Below are 21652 nucleotides of genomic sequence, written 5' to 3'. Positions count from 1 at the left end.
ATACAACAACAACAAAATGGAAGCGGCCTGTAAATACTTGACCATCTCAGTGTACTCTGGCATCTTTGCCAGCACAGGATTGAATTGAGAGATCACATTGAGATGCCCATTTGTGAGCAAGATGCCATCTGTTTCATCTACTATCTACCTTAAAAAAAAAGACATTTGCAAGAAGCAGTCACTCATATGAAATGACAAGGTAGGTTCCTCTCTTGTAACACGTTTGTGCTGCTGCTGCCGCTGCTACAGAAAACAAGCCAAACTATATCCAGAAAAGGATAAAGCTGGAAAGAAAAGAACAAGAGGTGCAAAGAAGACAACCACCTCTCCATTTGGATTTCAATTGCATGAATGCAAAACTTCTGCAGGAAACCACGATGCTCATGATGCCATTATGAACCCTAAGCGATCAACTTTGGTAGGGTGTTATGACATTAATTACCTGAAACACAGAATGCTGAGAGGCATCAAGTCCAGGATTTTATTCAAGAGGAGGTGGGAGAGAGATGGATAAGACTGGATTATCCCACTGTTCTTTCCTTTCCTCCCCCAGCACACATCATCCTCTTCTTAAACCAATGTCTTAGCAACACACTGGACAACATTCATAATCTTCAACCAGCCCAGTCACTGGGAACTTTGGATTTACAGCCCCCTCTCAATCATTAATACATTTGATACAGAATTCTCAAGTGTCAGGAAAAGTTCTAAAATGATGATAGAGAAAGCAGGGGGAATTAAGTAGGGCCAAGCTATTCCAATGTATCCCATTGTTTGCATCTTGTCTTTGATTTGTATCAGTTTCTGTGACATGGAATGAAGAGTTTCTCAAAGGTGGAGAACAGTTCTGCATAATTATGGGTCTGTGCATGCACGAAGGTTGCAGAAGTAAGTCTGAAAGGATTCTTTTTGTGGTGCTCAATCATTGGCCAGCAACAGAGACTGAACGTATAGTCTTGAAAAGGCCTTGGCTTTGGCCAAAACTGTCAAGTCAAAGTCTCAGTGTTTTGAGTTCCACAACTGAGCACAGCTGAGTCAATACACTGGTACTTTCCCCTTGCTCTCTTTTCCCCCAAATTCAGCATTTTGAAGTAATGCCACGCTACATTACCAGCCAGTTTCATTTTGCCTTTGTTGATTTTATTTCCAAGCCTAATGAGGGCCAACTGAAAACTTCATCAAATTTCATTATCGCTTGTAAGGTTCACAAACATCACATTTTATTTAGAAATAGCAGAACTTGACACTGGGTGATTTTTGGTAATTATCTGTGGAAAATATATCCCAAATAGACATTTTCTCTCTAGCTACGTGAGAAAGGTGAGCATCACCCAAATATTTAACATTCAGCATTAGAGAAAGGATATTCATTCTCAAAAGCCATGGTTAGGATCCAAAGACCTACATTTAAATCTGCATAAAGGCCATCTTGACTTTTTAACAAATGAGCTGTTCTCCTACCAAGGTGACATATCAAAAGCAGCTTGACAAGGAGCTCACCCATCCATCCTTCAATGTAACTGCACAACTCTTTGCAATATCAGTACAGCATTTGGTAAAGGTGGTGGTACCTTCACCCTTTCACCCTTTGTTTTAACACCGAATGTGATGTAAAGTTATTTCATTTCACTGCCATCAGCATAATACGAGTTGGGCGGTAAATATGACCAATAAATAAATAGATTCTAACATAAAGACAAAGCAGGAAGGTTGAGTTCAAAGAAGTTGATGGGAAACTGTTTATTATGGAAGACGATAAAAGTAAAAAGAGAGATATATGTATGCGGGGATTGGTCTTAAAGGCACCATCATTCTGAAATCAACACTAGGATTCTACATGCAGAATTTTAAATAATAAACTTTTACATAAAATTTAAGGACGTGTAACATCCAACAGAAGAATGGCTTGGCTCAGTGGGACAAGGAACTAAAGGATCAGATTTCCTTGTGAATGATAAATAACATTCAAACTTTTCAAGATACTTACTCCACAAATATAAAAAAAATAGCCTTTTATATTTCTTTTCCCCATTTTCATTTAGGAAAATTTCACGAGCAGAATGTTATCTACCTACATAAGAACCATCAAAACCAATCCAAAGTTCAGTTTGTTATTTATTTTAATTTTTATCCCGCCTTTATTATTTTTATAAATAACTCAAGGCGGTGAACGTAACTAATACTCCTGAGTATTGCAGCTTCACCTCTAGCATGCTTATTGCCAAGAGAGTCCACAATCTTCACTCCTTCCTGGAGTTTAAATACCACTTTGAAAAAAATCAGCTCAGGGGAAAAAAAAAGATTTTTAATACAAAATTTCTTTTGAGGACCAATAGATGAACCCAAACAACAGGAGGCATAGCTTTCTGCATCAGGCACAACCACCAACAACACACAAAAACCCCAAACGGAAACTTAAAAGCAATGTTAAAGTATAAATTATACGAGTTTGTAAAACTTCCAAACCATGGAGGTACTGATTTTTTAAATCACCTGTAATAGAATGATGCAAGAAATGCAAGCAAAAAGGTACCAAGCATCCAGGTTTCAAAGAACCAAATTTAGTAGCAGATTTATTCACTGACTATCATGTACAATCATATCTGAAGTGAAGAACCACCAAAATCTACCCCAGTGGTGTTAGAGCTGGCTTGGTAAGACCGAGCGCTGCTGTATTCCGACAAATAAACAGGAGTAAGTGAAGAATACAGATGTGGAGGGAAGTGAAGAGTGTGTTACTTTTGCAGAGACATTCCAACAGCTCTTTTCTCATAGCATTTTCCTCTTCTCAAACTCCTTGAGGGTAAAGAAAAAGAGAAAGGGGATGTTTTATTATAGCTGCAGCAAATACTTGCCAATTGCTTATTACGTCTGACTTTCCCAGACCGCCTTTGCCTGCCTCGCAACAGGGCATTGCTAAAATGCCCTGATCTCACAAAAAGGCAGGTGAGCATAACTGCAGGGACTAAGACCGGCCAATGCGAACTGCTAGCTGATTCTGAGGCCTACAGCAACATTTGATAAGCTAGTTACAAGACCCGTTAACACAGTGCTGAAAGCACCCCTTTAATTCTGAGCACTCAAGGCGCTAGCAATAAAAGAACAGGAAAATGCAGCATGTTCAAGTAACTAAAAACAGACAACCAGTTTGGTCTAGTGGGAAAGGCGCTAGACTAAGAGTAGGGAGATCTGAGTTCAAGTCCTACCTTAGGCACAAAGCCAGAGTGGTGTCTTTGGGCTGATCACCCTCTCTCAGCCACGGGACAAAGGCAATGGCACAGAACTCTTAAAAATGTGGCCAGGCAAACCTCCCACCACCACCAAAATAATAGTAATAAAATCTGTATCTTTCATTACAATAAAATAGGGAAATCCTCTAAAATAAAGGAAGGGCATTAATCCACTCCTTTTATTAAGAAGGAGTTCAACCAATCTCTGTTTTGAATCCTCGCGGTCCTTACTTTTCTAAAACCCACATATTCTTCCCTTTCTGATTAGCAGTGGAAGAATAGGATGTGGGAAAGTGCAAACTCTTTGAAACTACGTGCTAGTGTAAACGATGCAGATACATCTAATCATTTTAAAAGCCGTATATATCAAGGATACCCCTCTGTTTAGAATTCATCCCTCTTGGAGAAGAAATGTGAACAAAGCCTGGGAAGTGTTATTTACCCCAGCCTTTTTGCAAAAAAAGAAATAAAATAAAATCAGCCTGGCATGGAAGAATTGCCTCATTTTATCCTCACAAGGAACGTGAAATGCAAGCTAAACCAGGAGAGAAATGTCTCATGATCGAGTAAGGGCTGGAACACACATTTCCAAATGTCTCCATTTGTGCCTCACCTAAGAAAGAAGCAGAGCACTCTTCACAATGGCCAAGATTTTGGTTCCACCCCAGCAGAGCTGTAATTCACAGGATGCATCAGGTCGGTGGCCCCGTTCACACAGGCTCTCCAGAACTGCCTCACTAACCTTGTACATAGTCGATCCCAGCTGGGCAGGAGACATACTGACAATGGCACCAGCGTTCTGAAGGGCAGCAATTTTCTCTTTTGCTCCGCCTTTTCCACCAGCAATGATAGCTCCTGCATGGCCCATTCTCCTGCCCGGAGGAGCAGTGACTCCGGCTATAAACGAGACAACGGGCTTGGAGTCCAGACCCTGGGATGAAAAATGTGCATTTCAGAAAGTGTGGCAGAAATACAATCGGCCCAGGGAGCGCAATTAACAGCGCAATCGGAGAATAAAGGATGTGTCTCAGCGCTCAGAAAGGGATGCCAGAACAGCAGCCTGGAGATTCGGGGCCAAGAAAACTGGAGCAGAACTGCCTTGCTGAGCATAGGCAGGTCGGGAAAACCGAATAAAGTTAAGTTGTGATGACCGAAAACAGCTTTTGCTGAAGATATTCAAGGGCAGAAACGGGCATTGGACGGCCCTTCAAATGGTGCTGAATTCCAACTTCCCACAGCCCAGGTTGATAGAACGGCAGCTTCCAGAATATATGTACACTCATGAAGAATTTTGACTACTTCAGCTAATTATTTTATAATTTAAAACTGATGACAACAAACATGTAGTAGTTGACCCATGAAAATTTGCAGTAGTGTAGAGAACAGGTCAAGGAACATTCAGCAGGCAAGCTGTCAAAAGTTAATGGGAGAAATCAAAGGCCAGTTCTCATTGGTGCTTTTCTGCCATGAAGGAACCCCTGAGGCTGATCATTTCTTTTCCCCAGTACATCCAATGAAATATGCAACACTTCATTCTGGCCATTTTCAAACTTGGCACAACTTCCCAGCCACCCCGTTCATAAACAGAGCTGTATATTTCCATCACAGCTTGGGAATCTTTCCAATTAAGCATTGCCTGTGCCGGTGAACATCTGGGCAGTTCTTATATTTGTCTTATGAAGAGATTACCTCAAGATAGTGCAAGGAGTCTGAATATTATCAACCACCTCTCATCAGAGAGATGGGTATTCTCAGTTCATGAATATTTTAACTGCCATAATCTGCCCATTTTTCTTTAAAATAATTCATGTGATCCTGCAGCCTATACATTGATTCTCAATCCTGCAAAACTTGTCCACTCTACTGGATGGGAGTTGTTTGAAAGTTTAACTCTAAAAAAAATTAGCCCCACTTACAGGTGTGCAAAATGTCGTCAGAATGGCCTAACCACACAACATCTCACTTGGATCTCAGGAAGGCCATTCCAACTTCACTGCAATTGTCCTGAGTCTGTTCCAGTGTCACCAAATGGACTTTGGTATTGAAATGGACTCTCTGAACTAGTTTCACACTTGAAATTGCCTGCTCTGAGGCCAGAACACATATTCTATTTCTAGTGAGTCAGAATAGCCTATTCCAAGGTTAGAACATCAAGTCTGGAATCAGAAATGCTCTGAGACAGTTTGTACACCTGTACTTAAATCCATTTCCATGCACTGGCAACTTGGGGGTGTTGTAATATTCACTGCAAACTACAAAATTGGGAACATAGCTCATCACTGTATCACTAGACTTTAAAAGATGGAAAACTTATGTTGAAAAAAAAGAAGACAAGATTTCTTTTCCCCAAACTTCATCATGCTAACTATGATCAATTTAGCCAAGACTTGAGTGTTGGCATAGTTTATCTCCATCATGTGCAATGGGGACAGCTTAGTTAGCTTATACTTGCAACTAAATTAATGTTCAGGAAAGGGCAGGAAACAGATCTGAATTTAGTTGTACATCTCAGGGTAATTCACCTTAAATCAGAAAGGGGCAGGGGGGTCTAGTACCTGACTGTTTAACAGGAGCTATGACAGAGAGCCAGTCTGGTGTAGTGGTTAAGGCACCAGGCTAGAAACCAGGAGTTCTAGTCCCAGCTTAGGCAGAAAGCCAGCTGGGGGACCTTGGGCCAGTCACTCTCTCTCAGCCCTAGGAAGGAGGCAATGGCAAACCACTTCTGAAAAACCTGGCCAACAAAACTGCAGGGACTTGTCCAGGTAGTCACCAGGAGTCAACACTGACTCAAAGACAGACACACACAAAAAAAGACAAATATCCTTGCTTCACATCCCAAATATGACTGCTAAAACAAAGAAAGTCAAAGGAACCAAACATAAAACCCCTCCCCTCCCACCATCCAAAATCTTCTAGACTAAGCACGTACACATAACCTCCTTCCGTAGTTCTGCTTATCTTCTTCCATCCCTTCTAGCATCTAATCCCAACTGGTAGACCTTGAGGATTTAGCAAAATAATAATTTAAAAAACCCTCTCTCCAGCTTTTATAGTATGGGTGATAGCACTTTCAAGCTGGATTGCCATCAGCTCTGCCACAGGCAATTCTGAATAACAACAACAACAACAACAATGGGACTTTAGAATTCAAATAGACAAGCATCTGCCACACAACACCCCAGACTTAACAACTGTTGATAAGAAAGACAAAATAGTCTGGATAGTGCAATCCCTGGAGACAGCAAAATAGAAGAGAAAGAATTGGAGAAAATCACAAAATACAAAGACCTGCAGATAGAAGTAGAACGATTGTGGCAAAAGAAAGCAAAGGCAGTACCAATAGTAACAGGTCCCTTGGGTACAATTCCAAAACATCTGGAGCACCCCTTGAACACCATCGGCATTGACAAAATCACCATCCGTCAACTGCAAAAGGCAGCTTTACTTGGAACAGCTCACATCCTGCGACGGTACCTTTAATATTAATAAACCACGACATCTGCCTATCCCAGGTCCTTGGGAAGGACTCACTAGATGGACAGAAATGCCAAATCCAGTCTAAACGTCTGGCTGACTGGGCAACCAACCATAATGATTTATTACATTTATATGCCACCTGACTCCCAGCAGCACTGGGCAGTTTACAAATTGTTATAAAAACAAGGAACAATACAAGAATGCAAAAACAGCACAAAAGACCAGAGATGGCAGAGAAAACAAACTCAGATGGGAACAAGGAAAAGAAAGAAAGAGGCATCAACCAACCTCACCAAATAAGGAAACAAGGAAAGACTGTCTTCTTATTCTCTGGAAAATTGTGTGCAAGAAAGCATATTTTCAGACTGAATTTCACCTTTGTCAGGCATCATTCTATACGAGAGTATAAAAATCTCCCTGAATGGAAAGACATATTTGGATCCAATCTAATGGCTTTAGAAAACTTTTAAATGAGTAACTTCTTCCACCAACCTTTCAAAATCAGAATATTTACACATCAGGAAGACATTTTTAGAACATTTAAGCTTACAGAATTATTTTGTCTAAGGAAGTCTGCAGCATCTTCTTCGGCATTTCCACCAATCTCCCCTATCAATATTATGCCTTTAGTGTGGGGATCCTTTAGGAAGACATCCAGACAGTCAATAAAATTCGTCCCATTAAATGGGTCTCCTCCAATCCCTAAAACAAAACAAAAAAAGCCATGAAGGGGCAATATTGTGCTTTCAGAGGCTATTTTGCTGACTCTTAAGACTCCCTTGTCTGTTTCCTGTTAAAGAACAATTGTTGTAAAGGTGTTAATAGTGATTTAGTGTTGATTTTCAACTGCTCTTTTTCAAGAATTAACAATCCTCCTGGCTCAGCAAAATAAAAACATGTAACACACACACTCCCAATCATCATACAGATGGGAAATCTTTCATGCAGGAGCGAGAGAGTCCTTTTTCCCTTGCTGCTCCCCAGCAGTTTCCAGCAAGTAGAAGGCATGTATGTTATTTGTACAATGAGGTTAATTTGGGGTACATTCTTAAAAAATGTCCAGACAAATTAGAATCCAGCCAGAATTGAAACAGAAGGGAACCCAAAGGATACCAGAAGAGTTACATAACAAAACTGAGAGAATTCATCAATTCATTGTTTTCACACCCAGATTAATCTTTCACCCTAGCCTGCAGAATTGAACTATTCAAATGTTCTGTTGCTGACAATTTATTTAGAAAACTTAATCATACGTATTCAGCTTTATCACCTCAGCTGATGGGTGCCAGAAGCCTATTTACTGGAATTGCAAATTCCATTACAATATAAATTGATACTTTGTTAAACTTTTATTTTACTGACTCAAGGCCATTTTGCATGAACAGTAGAGAGCCTACTCTCTGTCTTACCACCACGCTGAGGGATGTAGGGACTACATTTAATATGGTATATCCCTACCTTTACTGGTACTATAAATAGAAGCCTGTTACAGCAACCCATTCCCACAGGGGCAGTTTTCCATGGTAGCAGGTTGCACACAGGAGAAGCAGGCATCTGTCTGCAAAACGGCTTCAGAAATCCTACAGAACTTCATATAGCTGGGATTTCTAATAATAATATTTTATTCAGAAGCAAAGGCACCAAGAGGTCTCTATGAAGACCTTAAGATTTTTACACTGCCCTTCCTCTGAACTGGCTTCAGACATTACTATGTAACTTCCATCATAAAGTCAACTCAGCAGGATACCCATTCTTCCACTGTCATGCTATTACCTTGTGAGTAAAGAAGGACACTCAGAATATTTTGTGAATGCAACTGTGGGCAATGCACAGTTCACTCCCAATCACCAGAATTCCCCCCTGACATTGCTATATTTTTTTCCTCAGCGTTATTTCTCAGCAGCTTTCAAAATACACATTTAAGATGGAAGGGAAGAGGGGAAGCATGTCTATGTAGTTTCTACAATCATATGTGTTGCCTTACACATGAACTGAGCCTCTCTCAAACCCACCAACACAGAAGGATTGTCCCAGTCCAACTTGAGTTGTTTGATGAACAGCTTCATATGTCAAAGTGCCAGATCTTGATACAATACCTGAAATATAAGGAGGAAAAAAGGTATCATGGGAGGGTGGGAGGAATGAAGTATCAAGTTGATATTTGTGTTTCTATGATACAAAGGACAAACCAAATTATTCTTATACAAGCAGCATATGCTCTATCAGGGATTCAAGAATTACAACGAAGTGCCAGGGGGAATCTCTATCACCCCTACAACCCCATTGTAACAAATATGCATTAGCAAATCCAGAATGTTTCCAGATCGATTGGAATTGGAGGCACAATTTTAAAAAGAAAATTGCCTACCAGTGGCAGTCTTTTTTACTCAAATCCCACTTATGCCTAGTGGAATGTCCCAATCAGGTTGGTGAACAAATGGAGCTCTGTAAAAATTTAGCAAAGTCTGTCATGTTCTCATTAAATCCATTATCAATACATGTCTGAAATATTTTATTTTTTATTTATCCAATTTGTCCCCACCCATCTCCTCCCATCGGGGGACTCTGGGCGGGGACAAATATACTCGACTTGAAAATTCTGTGTACGTTGCTTTCCTTTTTAAAAAAAATTAAGATACATTTTTTAATAAGATGTCTTATAAATGGACAGATAGCTACTATGATTATATGACTGATGCTCAATATAACAATAAACAAACAAAATAAACATTAATAAAAGATACCAAGCAAAGTATATTGACTTGTTTTCATAATATTAAAAAGGAAAAATATGAATTTTTCAGCTTAATAATGAACTTTGTTTATAAATATTAAAAAGAGAAAAAGCATCCCTAAAAACAATATGTTTGATTTCTGACTCCCCCCTTCTTAGTTCTCCAACTGATTTGCAGTAGATGTAAACTTTAAAAACCATGCTCTAAATGTATGTATTTACCTTGCTGCGTAATGTGGAATATATACTGTGGCAACCAGTCTTGTTGAATTTAGTTAAACTTTTATTTGGTATGTATACTGTTAGTTTCGCCACTGCTGCATATTCTCCAAGTTTAAGATCCCAATCAGATATCATCAGTGCTGTGTTGTTGCTGCTTTTTCAGAGCTGTGCAAAGTTTGTCCTCACGGTCGTAAGCATGCATCTTAATAAATTATGGTATTTTTTATTGATATGTTCTGGAATTATACCTAGTTTAAAAAAATATGGTTTCACTTCAAATTAAATCCCTAAGATTCTCTGAATGGAGCTGGGTATGTCTTTCCAATACTTTTGAGGTTTTTTGCACGTCCACCGCATAGGGTAGGCTGACATATCTAGAAACTGCTGAAAAAATAATCTAACCTCAGAAATGAAGATGGGAGATTTAGAAAAATGACAGAATTTGAAATGCTTGAAACAAAGAATCAAGACCACCTATTAGGCTGTATATATAAACATCTACTTAGATAGGATATGGAGACAGAACCCGTGAAAAAACATGTATGATAAATTGGATGCAAAACTTCAAAGAAACAGCCCCAATACAACAATGGGAAGAACTGTGGAAAAAATCTATAAATTTACGCCAAGCGATCGTTTGACAAAGTATTAGTATAAAATGTTCTACAGATGGTACGTAACTCTGTCAGTAAGTGCCAAAATAGACAGATGATACAGCAATAAATAAATGCTGGAAATGCCTTTTTTTTTAAATAGAATCTGTGCCAAATCCAGGGTCATCAACTTGGAACACAAGCTCCAAGAATCAGATCTGAATTTCAGAAAGCTGGCCAAAGTAAAACAGCAAGTCTTCATTTTTTATTAAAAGAAAAAAAGTGTCAATGGTTGGGCACACAGAAAGATAAGAAAACAGCACCTACCAAAACATCAGTCACAATGGAGCTTGGAGAAAGCAAGCAGTCAAGCCTGCTGGGCTTAATTGTTCTTTCAGAGGAAGCCTCTGTTAAGAAGACTGGGCTAGCATTTGACACAGATGACAAACTTAGATGGGCAACCTCCATACTTGACCAGAATGTCTGGAGACAGAACTGCAGCTTGGTCAAAAGACTTCTGCTTTGGCATGAGTATACTAAGTTCTACCCTTGCATTGGCTTCTCACTTGTCAGTATTAGACTGACTAAATCAAGTCAATAAACAGGTTCCAGTTTCATTCACTCAAGAGAGCACTGTGAAGCCCCAATTTGACTCCTGGAGGAAAACACATAATCCTATCAACATGCATTTTTAAGATACAGACATTAATTCAAATGTACAATCTTCTGCAATAGAGCAAAGAGGCTTTTTAAAAATGCTTCGTGTCTCTTTTTCAGAACTTACCAATTCTTCCTTTCTTGTGAATGTGGCCAGGCATGATACCAATTTTACATTCTCCAGGCTAAAAGCAAAATAGAACCCCAAAACTTCATCAGATTTTATTTAGGTTTCTTTCTAAATCTGTTGCACAAGTTGTTAGAAATGCACCTAAGCATACTTTCTAGAAATACAAAGCATGTATGTGTAGGGATTCAGTTTGCACACAGCTTCCCATGCATTTGCTACAGAACCTCTGTACTTTCAAACTCACTTTTCACAGACTGTCAGCCCTGCATAAGTGATGCTAATCAAGCTGGCTTTGAAAAAAAAAAAAAGTTTGCATAATTAATGTTCTCACTATACAACGCAGAGGTTCCTAAAGCCTAGCTTGGGAAATGCTGGTTTATAAATACCCTCCGCTTCATTGTCTTAACACTGCTGTAGCGCAGCCTGCACAAACCTAGGAGAATCTCATACCTAAGTGGACTTTTGAACTTACGTTTCCCCACTCACAACCCTGAAACCAGACTATCAGTTGAAGGTGAGAAGTGGTGGAATCAGAACACAGTCACTCAGAGTGATGGCAAAGAGCAGGTTAGAATAGTTATTATACAAAGATTTATACCACACTTTTTCTCCAGATGCTCAAGACAGTTTCCACGGGGCACCCCTCATTTTATCCTCATAGAGGATCCCCCTATAAGATAGGGCACATGGGCTGAGAGAGTCATCTAAGCCATTTGATTTCAGTAAGGTAGAGCCAGTCTGGTGTAGTGGTTAAAGCATCAGGCTAGAAACCGGGAGACTGGGAGTTCTAGTCCCACCTTAGGCACAAAGCCAGCTGGGTGACCTTGGGCCAGTTCCTATCTCTCAGCCCTAGGAAAGAGGCAATGGCAAACCACTTCTGAAAAACCTTGCCAAGAAAACTTCAGGGACTTGTCCAGGCAGTCTTTGAGAATTGGACATGATGATTAAAAAAAAAAAAATGGGGGGGAAGAAAGATAAATGGAAACCTTTAAGTTTCCATTGCAGAGAGTAGACACAGAGTCCTACATCGATACTTTTACTACTTCACTTAAACTGGCATCAGGATATTAATATCATGGTAGAGAAACCTTTAGGGGAAAAAGTATCTGCAAGCTTTTAAGTCCAAAACACAACCATTTAAACTTCCTTGGAACCCTTACATTGATGACTCCCGGGCAATTGGGGCCAACAAGTCGAGTCTTGTTCTGACGAAGCAATCTGTGTTTGACACGCACCATGTCCTGCTGGGGAATACCTTCTGTAATGCACACAACAAGGGAGATTTCTGCGTCAATGGCTTCATTGATTGCAGCAGCAGCGAACGGTGGCGGCACGTATATTGCTGAGGCGGTAGCACCCGTTTTTACTATAGCCTAAGATCCAAATACACTTTTTTTAAAATCACTGTTCTACTGAGGCATTCAGCATGCTGTAAGAATACATGTGTCGTTAGAAATTAACGTTCTTGTACACCTGGCTTTCTTAATGAGCATCGAAATCATTCTGTACCAGACCAAACCCCTTAAGGTCTATTGGCCAGATTCAGGCACCGACCCATTGGCAAACAGCTGATCAATAAAGTACATGGCCCACATTTATTGTATTATTTGTTTAAAGCATGAAAGCAATTCTCCAGCAAGCATTAAGTGCTCTAAGTGACAATGGAGCCTTTGAGAAACTGGCTGATTTAAAAGTGAAGGGATTTTGAAACACCTGTGAGCTTTAAAAAGAAAAGGGAAGCACTGAAACATCACAAGCAGTTTCATGGATCTTAGCCAGTGATAATTCATTCCCTCAAGTTACAGCCCTCTTTGAAAACTGGTCTGAACATTAGGCTTAGATCTGCCTGGTGGATGGTTTCTTCTGCAAACACTGTAGTTTGCTGACTTAGATTAAACTCTCTTGCCATTTCCACCAACTTGGCACCCTCCAGAGATATCTGGGCTTCCAATTCCCAGACTTCTTAGCTTCATGGCCATGCTCAAAACACCCTTGCAAGATACCACAGTGAGGAAGCTACCCTAGTCAGGGGCAGGCATAAAATGTGTATGTTGATTATAGAAGGCAACCTTGGCTTTGAAGCCAGACCAAAGCCAGAGAGCTTTTCTAACCCTGAATAGGAAAGAATAAGAACAAGAATATACAAATGGAAGGCCCTCTTGTAATGATACAAATGAGGCGTTCACTTGTCTTGTTTACAGATCACGATGACTAGGTTCACCAGCTGAACATGATTGATTCTGGTGAGTCTTTTGGTTATATTAACTGACTTTGTTCCATTACGTTAGGAAGTGACAAATGTTGCAAGCTTCAGATCAAGACATATTGTATGAATACTTCTTGATCTGAAACACTCAGCATTTGTTATCTCTCCATGTTGTCTTTTTTTTCTCTAAATCTTGGGCAACTGGCACCCTCCTGCACAGAGAGCACACCACCCCCAGAAAGCATCATGGATATTATGGATTAGGGGAGGATTAGAGTTAAAAGCAACAAGGAGCACCATGTTGAACAAAATTGGCCTACCAACTTTTCCATGACCAAACAGAATATAATATGAAGACTCCATTAAAATCTAGGGATCTGGACAGCATTCGAAAGAAGTGGTTCATAACATCTTTTAATGCAAACACACACCTCTTTTTGAACCATTAAAGTAGCTGCATCTTTTGCAAGACTCCCACAGCTGCTTCAAAAGCCATCCCTGGCTCTCTGCACATACCTTGGCACAGAAAGCTAAGTGGCTGTGTTTGCACCCGTGTGCAAAGAAAGCTGAGGGGTGGGGGAGCTTTCAAAGTAGCACACAAGTTTTGCAAAAGAAGTGGCTCCTTGAACAATTTGATGAGGGGGTCTTCATTCATGTTAATGTACTTTACAAAGCATTCTCCTGAATGCTTCACACAGCCCTATTAAAATCTAAATCACCAATCCTAAGTTAGGATGGCTTAATTATACAACTAGATACTATGCCCACATTTAATTCTTGGGACTGGTTCTGCAACAATTTCCACCCTGAGGAATTAACGACTCTCAAGTAAACAACACTCCTCATGCTGTTAGAAAATGTCCTTGGTACACACTGTTACAACCTTACATTTCAGCTTAAACTCCCCACCCCATTTTATTCCTACCCTGCCAGTACAAAAAAAAAAAAGCAAGTAAAATAAAATACAGGTTATTGTTGTTAACGGAACATATCAAATATAGAGTATCTTTTAAAAAGTCCATGAACCAATTAACAGATGAAGCAGCTGTAACTGAAACACACAGTAAAGGAAGTCAAGAAAGAGCAGAATGGATTTTTCTAAAACCTGTTGGAAGACCGCAAATGGCAGGGGATTCAAAAGGTGAGGACTCATGTCCAAAAGGTCCTGCTGTCCTTGTTTGCCACCAATCTGGTGGTTTGTGGGAGCCAGAGAGAAAACAGGACTTCAGAAATTTAAGTTAGGGCCTAGGCAGGTAGGTCAAAACAGCCTTATAGAAACACTATGACAATGAAATGAAAGACAGAGCAGCGCCCGGCATACGGTTCAGTGAGCTTACCTCCTTGACGGAGTTAAAAACTGGAAGCCCCAAGTGAGTTCTGCCCCCTTTGCCTGGCGAAATTCCTCCTACTAAATTGGTGCCATATTCCAAGGCCTGCTGACTGTGAAAAGTGCCCTGCAGGGAGGTACAATCAAGAAGCACGATAAAGTTGGGTGTAGGGGGAGAGAATAAGCAAGCAATGAGAACATTTGTCCTGCACGTGATTAGAAACGAACAAGCCTTCTGAGACAGCCAGGCTGTTCTAAATGAAAGGACCTGCTGCAATTGCAAAAAGAAAAGGAAGGTATGTGCCCACGTAACCCAAATTTCCAGTTTAAGATGGTATAGTCCAAACCAGTCTACATTATGCAATCATTTTTACGACGGCAATCATTTAAATAGGTAAACTGCACTAAACCAAGACCTTGCAGTTTTCTTGATAGCCGAAAAAGCCTTGAACAAAAGGCCTGTCAGTTCCACGTGTTGACTAGGGACATCTATCACCCCTAGAACTAAAACACAAGTTCACATCCATGAAGCAGCAGCTTTTTATACATTTAGCATGGCATGAAAGGCTGTACAGACAAGCTAATAAGTAAGTTACATGATGAAAACGGGAAGAATTCTGTCCTCGCTTTGCCCTGTTGATGACTTCTAAACTAGAACAGCTGAACCCTTCAATAATTCTAAATCTGATTGATTATTCAGCTATGCAATTTATTTAAGCTGCAGATTACTGAAAACTCAGTTAAAGGCTTTACAATGGAAACTATCAACAAACAGAAAGTTGCATGTCTCCAGAGGAGAAACAGTGCTACCAAGGTGCAGCAAAAGCAAAAACAAGTCTTGTAGCATCCAGGAAAGTAACAAATTTATTGTGCCACAAGTGCCGAAGCGTAGCATTTCCTTTTCTAGCTTCGTATTACTGAAATAGCCACAGAAGAAGAGGAAAATGCCTTTTAATCTTAGCTCTTCAAATTTTAAAAAAAACCTCCCTCTTCTTCATTAGCCCAAATTAACCAAAGCTTTAGGTTAACAGGTTGCTTGCTAACATTATTCAGGCCTTGGCCTGGTTTCAGAAGTCCTTGTAGGAGGGATCTCCTACTCTTCAACCAGGCCGCTGCAACGGGAGGAAGACGCAGAAGGACCAAAGGGAAGGAACTTATTGTCACAACGTCGCATGAAGAAATGATCTCTAACATAGGCATAGCCTTTGAAAGGAGAAAGGAAAAGTTTCTCCAACTTGAATTAAAACTAATTATTTGGAAGAAGCCACTATACCTCCTAACTAGTTGGATATAATCGACCAAACATAAAGATAGCTTTTATATTTCGCAAGATAAGATTGGCGATCTTAACTGACATAAAATGAACATGCTTGAGGAATGTGCGCTTGTTGTATGTCAACCACCATGTGCCAGAACTGACTCACTGGCTCATACTGGCCTTACTTCTGGCACAGAACGCTACATATGGCATGGGTACAACTAAGGCTGGTAACCTAGTTTACAGCATCTCTATTTTACTAAAACCTTCTATTAAAAGCCTAGTGCACGGAAGACTGATAGGTGGCAGAAATCTACTATATATGCTTACGTGGTGAGACATTTATATAGGTGCCCATCTGGTGGCAACCATGGCATTGGAGCAGTGTGACTTGGAATGTACAAGGATTAAGTGGTAAAGAGCATGAATTAACATCTGAAATGAATGAAAGAAAAATCAATATGCTGTGTGTCTGTGAAACTAACAGAAAGGAGGCGGCCTTGAATGAGGTTGATTTTATCTTGTGGAATTAATGTATACGTGCAAAGAGGTGAAAGCAGAGGATTAATTATGAATGAAATATTCATTATGAAACCATAAACAGTATGCTGGAAAGTATGAACTGGTGTGTATGTGTGTACTTATGATGTATTAAGCATCTGTCAGATATATTAGGTGATAATCAGTGGTGTGCTAGAGCCGGCTCATATTGGCTCACAAGAGCCAACTGTTAATTTTTTTGGAATTGTGCAAGCTGGGTGAGAGCACAGCTGAACCACGACTCCTAGGCACCCATCAGTATTTGGCAGCGTGTGGCAGTGGCAATGGACTAGGAGAACCGCTTGTTATACATTTATCAGCACGCCAGTGGTGCTAATACAGTGAGTAGCACGGTTTCCAGAAGCACAGCGGCCTGTTCTGAATTCAAAACACTTCCAAGAAAGAATTTTGGAACCCTTCTGTTAAGTTCAGAAGGACCAGTTCCAGCCAAAATGGGACATTTCAGGGTTAGAACATTCTGACTCAAAACATTTTGTACACTACTCCTTCAATACAGCTGCGGCAAAGCTTGAAATAACTCACTATCCCAGAGTTTGTTTTCTGTTATAAACAGAATCTAAACTCTTTCTGGAAAAAAGAGACCCAATATATAAGGAGTATTTTTTCTGTATGGTGATTTAGTATTGTTCTGTATGCTAGGAAACTTCTCTATAACTACACGAAGTGAGTAAAAAACCTGTAGGATGATTTAATAGCTGCTTCTGATCTCTGCAATAAGGAAGCCCTGATAAGGAACCCCAGGTTTCTCACAAACATAGAGCAAAAGCTACTATACTACAACATGAGCAAAGGTACAAGAAGTTGGCCATTCAAGTACACACCTGTCTGCCAGTGAAACCTTGACAAATAACCTTTGTATCTTTAGTGATGTACATATTTTTCCGCGTGGCTGAGTAGGAACAGTGCCGTACCCCATTCTTCTGCACTAAAAATTTAAAAACAGGAAAAATGATAAATGATAAATGATTCATTTCTAGAGTATCTGCAAAATGTCAGCAGCTTAGGAAGCCTCATACTTCTTCCTTCAAAATTACAGGAAAGATGCCATGATAGTTTCTTTTTTTTTAACACACTGGAACAAAATGCATAGAAAAGGCTGGAAGCTGATTGGCTGCTGACTTGATCAGAGTAATACTGGGAACTGCATATTAGAAATGACAGCGAAGGGAATCTCCATGCTGAGCCCATGCCAACATACATACGTACATAAAAAGAAGTACAAAATCAAAGTTGCTTCTCTAATATTTTAATGCACAAAAACATCAGTCCACAATTTCACCAGTCTGGGCAAGGGGTCCAGCTCTATGATTCTGAAGTGCTTGGAGTACTTCAGAAACTTTGGATCAAACCCCAGCCTTAAGCTTGGAGCCATGGAACAAGGGATCTGTGTCTACCAAGCACGCAACTGCACTACCCTCTGAAGTTCTTAATAGCTCTGATTACCTCAGCACACTGCAATTAAACCCATTTTAATTTCAACCTAGAAAACGTAGATGAATAAGATCTTAGCCTCTTGGATTTTATATCTATTTTATCTTTATGTATTGGTTTGTTATATTGTAATTTATATGCTTTTAATTCTTGATTGTATTGTAAACCACCCAGGGTCCCCCTTTTGGGAGAGATGGGTGGTAATAGAAATTTAATTAATTAATTAATTAAAAAACAGCTGGCGCTTGGAACTGCAGCGTGATTTTAATACTCATGTACCATGGAGATGAGGAAAGGAGCCAGGTTGTATAATGTTGGGCTACAGTATGAGATCAGGAACTGGATTCCACCATGTTTTACAAGGCTTGCCACCTTGCACACATAAGCACAAGTAGAGGAGAGAAGGCTGGACTGGGGAATGGGGCCACAAGTCAGTTGGTTACCAAGGACTGATCAGGCCTGTAAGGAACGGTCAAACCAGGTAGACACAGGTGTTTGAACTTTAATGGCACTTCTTAAAACTCCAGAAAAAGTGCAGCATTTGGAAGATGTGGCTTAGTACATGTGGAAGGACTCAAGTTAAAAAAGGCTGGTCAAAAGTCTTGGCTGCTTCTCCAGCCAAATATGAATTATACAGAAGGAGCCAACATTGCAGTAAGGAATGTTAAGGAGTGAAACCCTGTACTGGGTGTCACCCAACTCTTGTTTTATTGTCCCAGTGTCAGTAGTGTGTTCATTTAACGCTTGTTTAATAAATTATGGAGCAATCAGGACTCAGACCTTTCCCCCATTTAGCATTAGCTAGGCACTGAACTTCATACTGCCAGTACATTTTTATTTTGCTGAAGAAAGAGAAGAAATGCATGTCAACAGCACCAAGAGTTAAAATATCAGTGTAACTGTGAGATGCTCATACACAAATTGGGGATTGTACTTGCAGTTCACAAGTACAAACTGTGAAACAGAGCCCAGGAGGAATTGAATATTTTGAAGGAGTCATGGAGGAAGCATTGGTTTGCACACGTACCTCCAAGCTAAACTTTCCAAAAATAGTTAGCTTACAACATGTTATTACCTTTATCAAGCATCCAGCCACAAGTGCAAACAAAACACTCTTTTTCAATGATATTGCACACACTGCTCGCCTAGCTGCCCATAGTGGAGATACCAACTCAACACAATTCTAGCAATGAACTTATCCGATTCTTGTTCTCTGCAGATATTCAGGATACAACACAGCTGCCAGTATTCAAACAAAAGTCCCACTTTTGCTTTTCTTTCCAAAAAAGGCAGCTTTGCAGTGTTTCTAAGGATCCATGGTATAAAAAACCAAAAGATCACTTCAGAACATTGTGAAGGGTTTAGCTAAAGCCACCATTCCCCTCCCCCAACCTAGAAAAAATACAGCAGCCATACGATCATGTGTAAGAATCAATCCCAAGTAACAGAAGCAATAATTACAGGAATGACAATTCTACTTCCCAGCAATATAGTCAGGACCACTCTTTTGGCAACCAGGGGAACACTTTTAATTATTAAAGATGTCCCAACCACTCTCCCCCAACCACAACGAACAGTATATTCATCCCCAGCCTACTCGAGTTGTTTTAAGGATCACAGAGAAGGACAGGGGGCCGCATACAGCCTGCAGTCCAAGGCTAGCTCACCTTTGCAGTAACTAATGGTTTTGCAACAGGAGGAGCATTTCCCTCAAAAACAAAAACAAAAAAGTAAAACTACTCTTACATCTTTCCCAGTTGAAATGTAAGGTCATTATGGTTTCAAATGAACCATGATAAGGAACACTTCAGCTATTAAATTTCAACCTGAAACTGCTATTACAACACAAGCTGAGAAAAGGGACATCAACCTTCATTTCAGGAAGTGAGCACACGGTGATTCTATCCATACTAGAGAGAGAAATAAGAGAAATAAGTAAGAAACAGTAAGAAATATCAGTCTTTATTCCGAAGCGGGCTCTTGAACCCAACAAGGGCGCAGCATTGTGATCGTATGGCCAGGTAGTCCCTGTGAAAGCAAACCCCCAAAAACAGCTGGAGCACAAGGCCAGGATCTACTCTTGACTCACGGAGATGGAAGCTATTCTCTCCCACGAGAATAATAATTCAGCGAGGACGCACGTCTTGCAGCTTCAAGGCCCACCTCTACTCAGAAGTACGGCCCAGGGAGTCCAGTGCAGGGATTTCTATTTATTTTATTTGACTCAGGGCTTTAGGTCGCTCCACCCGTCGGCTCTGGCTCCTGGGTGGGACACACCTTGGTCCCAAAGGCAACCTTCTCTGCCCCTGGGCGCAAGGCACGACGCGAAGCATGGAAAAGGGGTCATGGAAGGAGAGGCAGGGAGGGAAGGAAGCCTTGCCGGCTGGGGATAATGGGGGATGTGGTTCAGGACGCCTGAAGGGAAAGGCCAGACTGGTTGGAGAAGATAGTCCGGTCGTCTAGCAGGAGGAAAAGGCCATGCCTGCTGCGGAGGATGGGGGATGTCGCCCAATGTAACCGGCATGACCAGGATGACGCTGGCTGCGGACGATGGGGGAGGGAGTCCAACAGGTCACGCTAGGACACGCTGGCAGAGTGGGGCGGGAGTGTCGCCCGATGTTTGGCACCCAACAAGTATCGGGCTTAGGCAGTGTGGCGTCCCCCCACCACACGAAAAAAACCCACCCGCCCCGAGGGCGCCATGTCGGGGCGGCCAGTCCAGCCAAACCAGCCACGTGACCACGCCGGAAAGGGAGGGTGCCCCTCCCCTCCCCTCGGCCCGTCTCCCACTTACGGAGCAGAAGAAGGCGGCCAAGGCCTCGGGCACCGCTCCCGCAAGAAGACATCGCCGCCGTCCCTCCGGTGCCTCCACCCCGGCTGCCAATGACAAGGGGGCCGGGCCGGGGTGGCGCTAGGCCCACCTCTTCCGGTCCCCAGGCCCCGACCGCGGTGCGCATGCGTCGGAGAGCGCGGCCGGCTGCCCCTTGCGCCTGACGGGGGCGGCTTGCCGTCCTCTCCCGCCGCGCCCTCCAGAACTACGGGGAGACTTCGATGCGTTCCCGAAGAGGCCGTTTCGTGTCCGGCGTGGGAGCTTGGGGAGCCCAGTCAGTCAGGCAGGCACTTAGGCGTCTCATCCCAGGAAGAGGCCCCCTTGCCGCGAGGGATTGTGGGCGCGGTAACTCGGGCACGGGAGCGCATGAGTTCTGTTGCCCGCGTTGGAACTTAGTGACGAGTCGAGGCTGCGGTGCGCAGCTTTTCGTGCAAGCTTTGATTGATGGTGTGGTCGTGCAAGCACCAACATTTGCTGTAACAGCGTCAAGCTTAGATCAGGGTAGAACCATGGTTTATATGGCGCTACTGTAGCCCTTCTGGTGCTTTGTGAACCATGATTTATGGTTTGGCACATTGCGCAATGGCAAACCAAGATAGGAACTGGATCTCAGGAGAAAGTTCTATGGAACAACATAGACCAGTGTTTCTCAAGCTCGGCCACTTGAAGATGTGTGGACTTCAACTCCCAGAATTCCCCAGCCAGCATGCACAATCATAGGCTGGCTGTCTCAAAATGCATAGGATTGCTCTGAAGGGATAGACCTTCAGTGAGGAATCCGCAAATAAGTCAAAATGTCCTGAAGCAGCTCCTAAAACAGCCCCATCTTTCCTGGAATTGTGTGGGGTCAATCCTTGGAAAATACATCTCTTATTAAATTTATCTATCTATCTATCTATCTATCTAATATATCCCCGCCCATCTCCTCCCGTCGGGGGACTCCAGGCGGTTTACAACGATTAAAACCATAACCATAAATACAGAGAGTAAAATACA

General features: G+C 41.5%; 1 protein-coding gene across 1 annotated transcript; it reads right to left on the bottom strand.

Moving 5' to 3' along the window:
• Nucleotides 1–2545: 2545 nt before the first annotated feature.
• On the bottom strand, nt 2546–20747 carry SUCLG1 (succinate-CoA ligase GDP/ADP-forming subunit alpha). Its single transcript, XM_063310627.1, has 9 exons — nt 20621–20747; nt 17217–17320; nt 14587–14703; nt 12204–12416; nt 11041–11098; nt 8720–8803; nt 7258–7409; nt 3973–4161; nt 2546–2796 (listed from the first exon to the last, which is right to left on the bottom strand). The coding sequence occupies exons 1-9, from the start codon at nt 20670–20672 to the stop codon at nt 2770–2772; spliced, it is 996 nt and encodes a 331-aa protein (XP_063166697.1). The 5' UTR covers nt 20673–20747; the 3' UTR covers nt 2546–2769.
• Nucleotides 20748–21652: the final 905 nt, after the last annotated feature.

This window comes from Candoia aspera, chromosome 8 (genome assembly GCF_035149785.1).
Source record: "Candoia aspera isolate rCanAsp1 chromosome 8, rCanAsp1.hap2, whole genome shotgun sequence".
Lineage (NCBI taxonomy): Eukaryota > Metazoa > Chordata > Lepidosauria > Squamata > Boidae > Candoia > Candoia aspera.
This window is presented reverse-complemented; position numbering and strand designations above follow the sequence as displayed.

Excerpts from the sequence above, each read along its gene's own strand:
- SUCLG1 (XM_063310627.1), bottom strand. The coding sequence starts at position 20,672 with ATGTCTTCTTGCGGGAGCGGTGCCCGAGGCCTTGGCCGCCTTCTTCTG. Across the intron at positions 7,410-8,719 it reads GGGACAATCCTTCTGTGTTG|GGATTGGAGGAGACCCATTT; the intron begins GTGGGTTTGAGA and ends GTTTTGTTTTAG. Across the intron at positions 4,162-7,257 it reads TCCTTAGACAAAATAATTCT|GGTCTGGACTCCAAGCCCGT; the intron begins GTAAGCTTAAAT and ends TTTTCATCCCAG.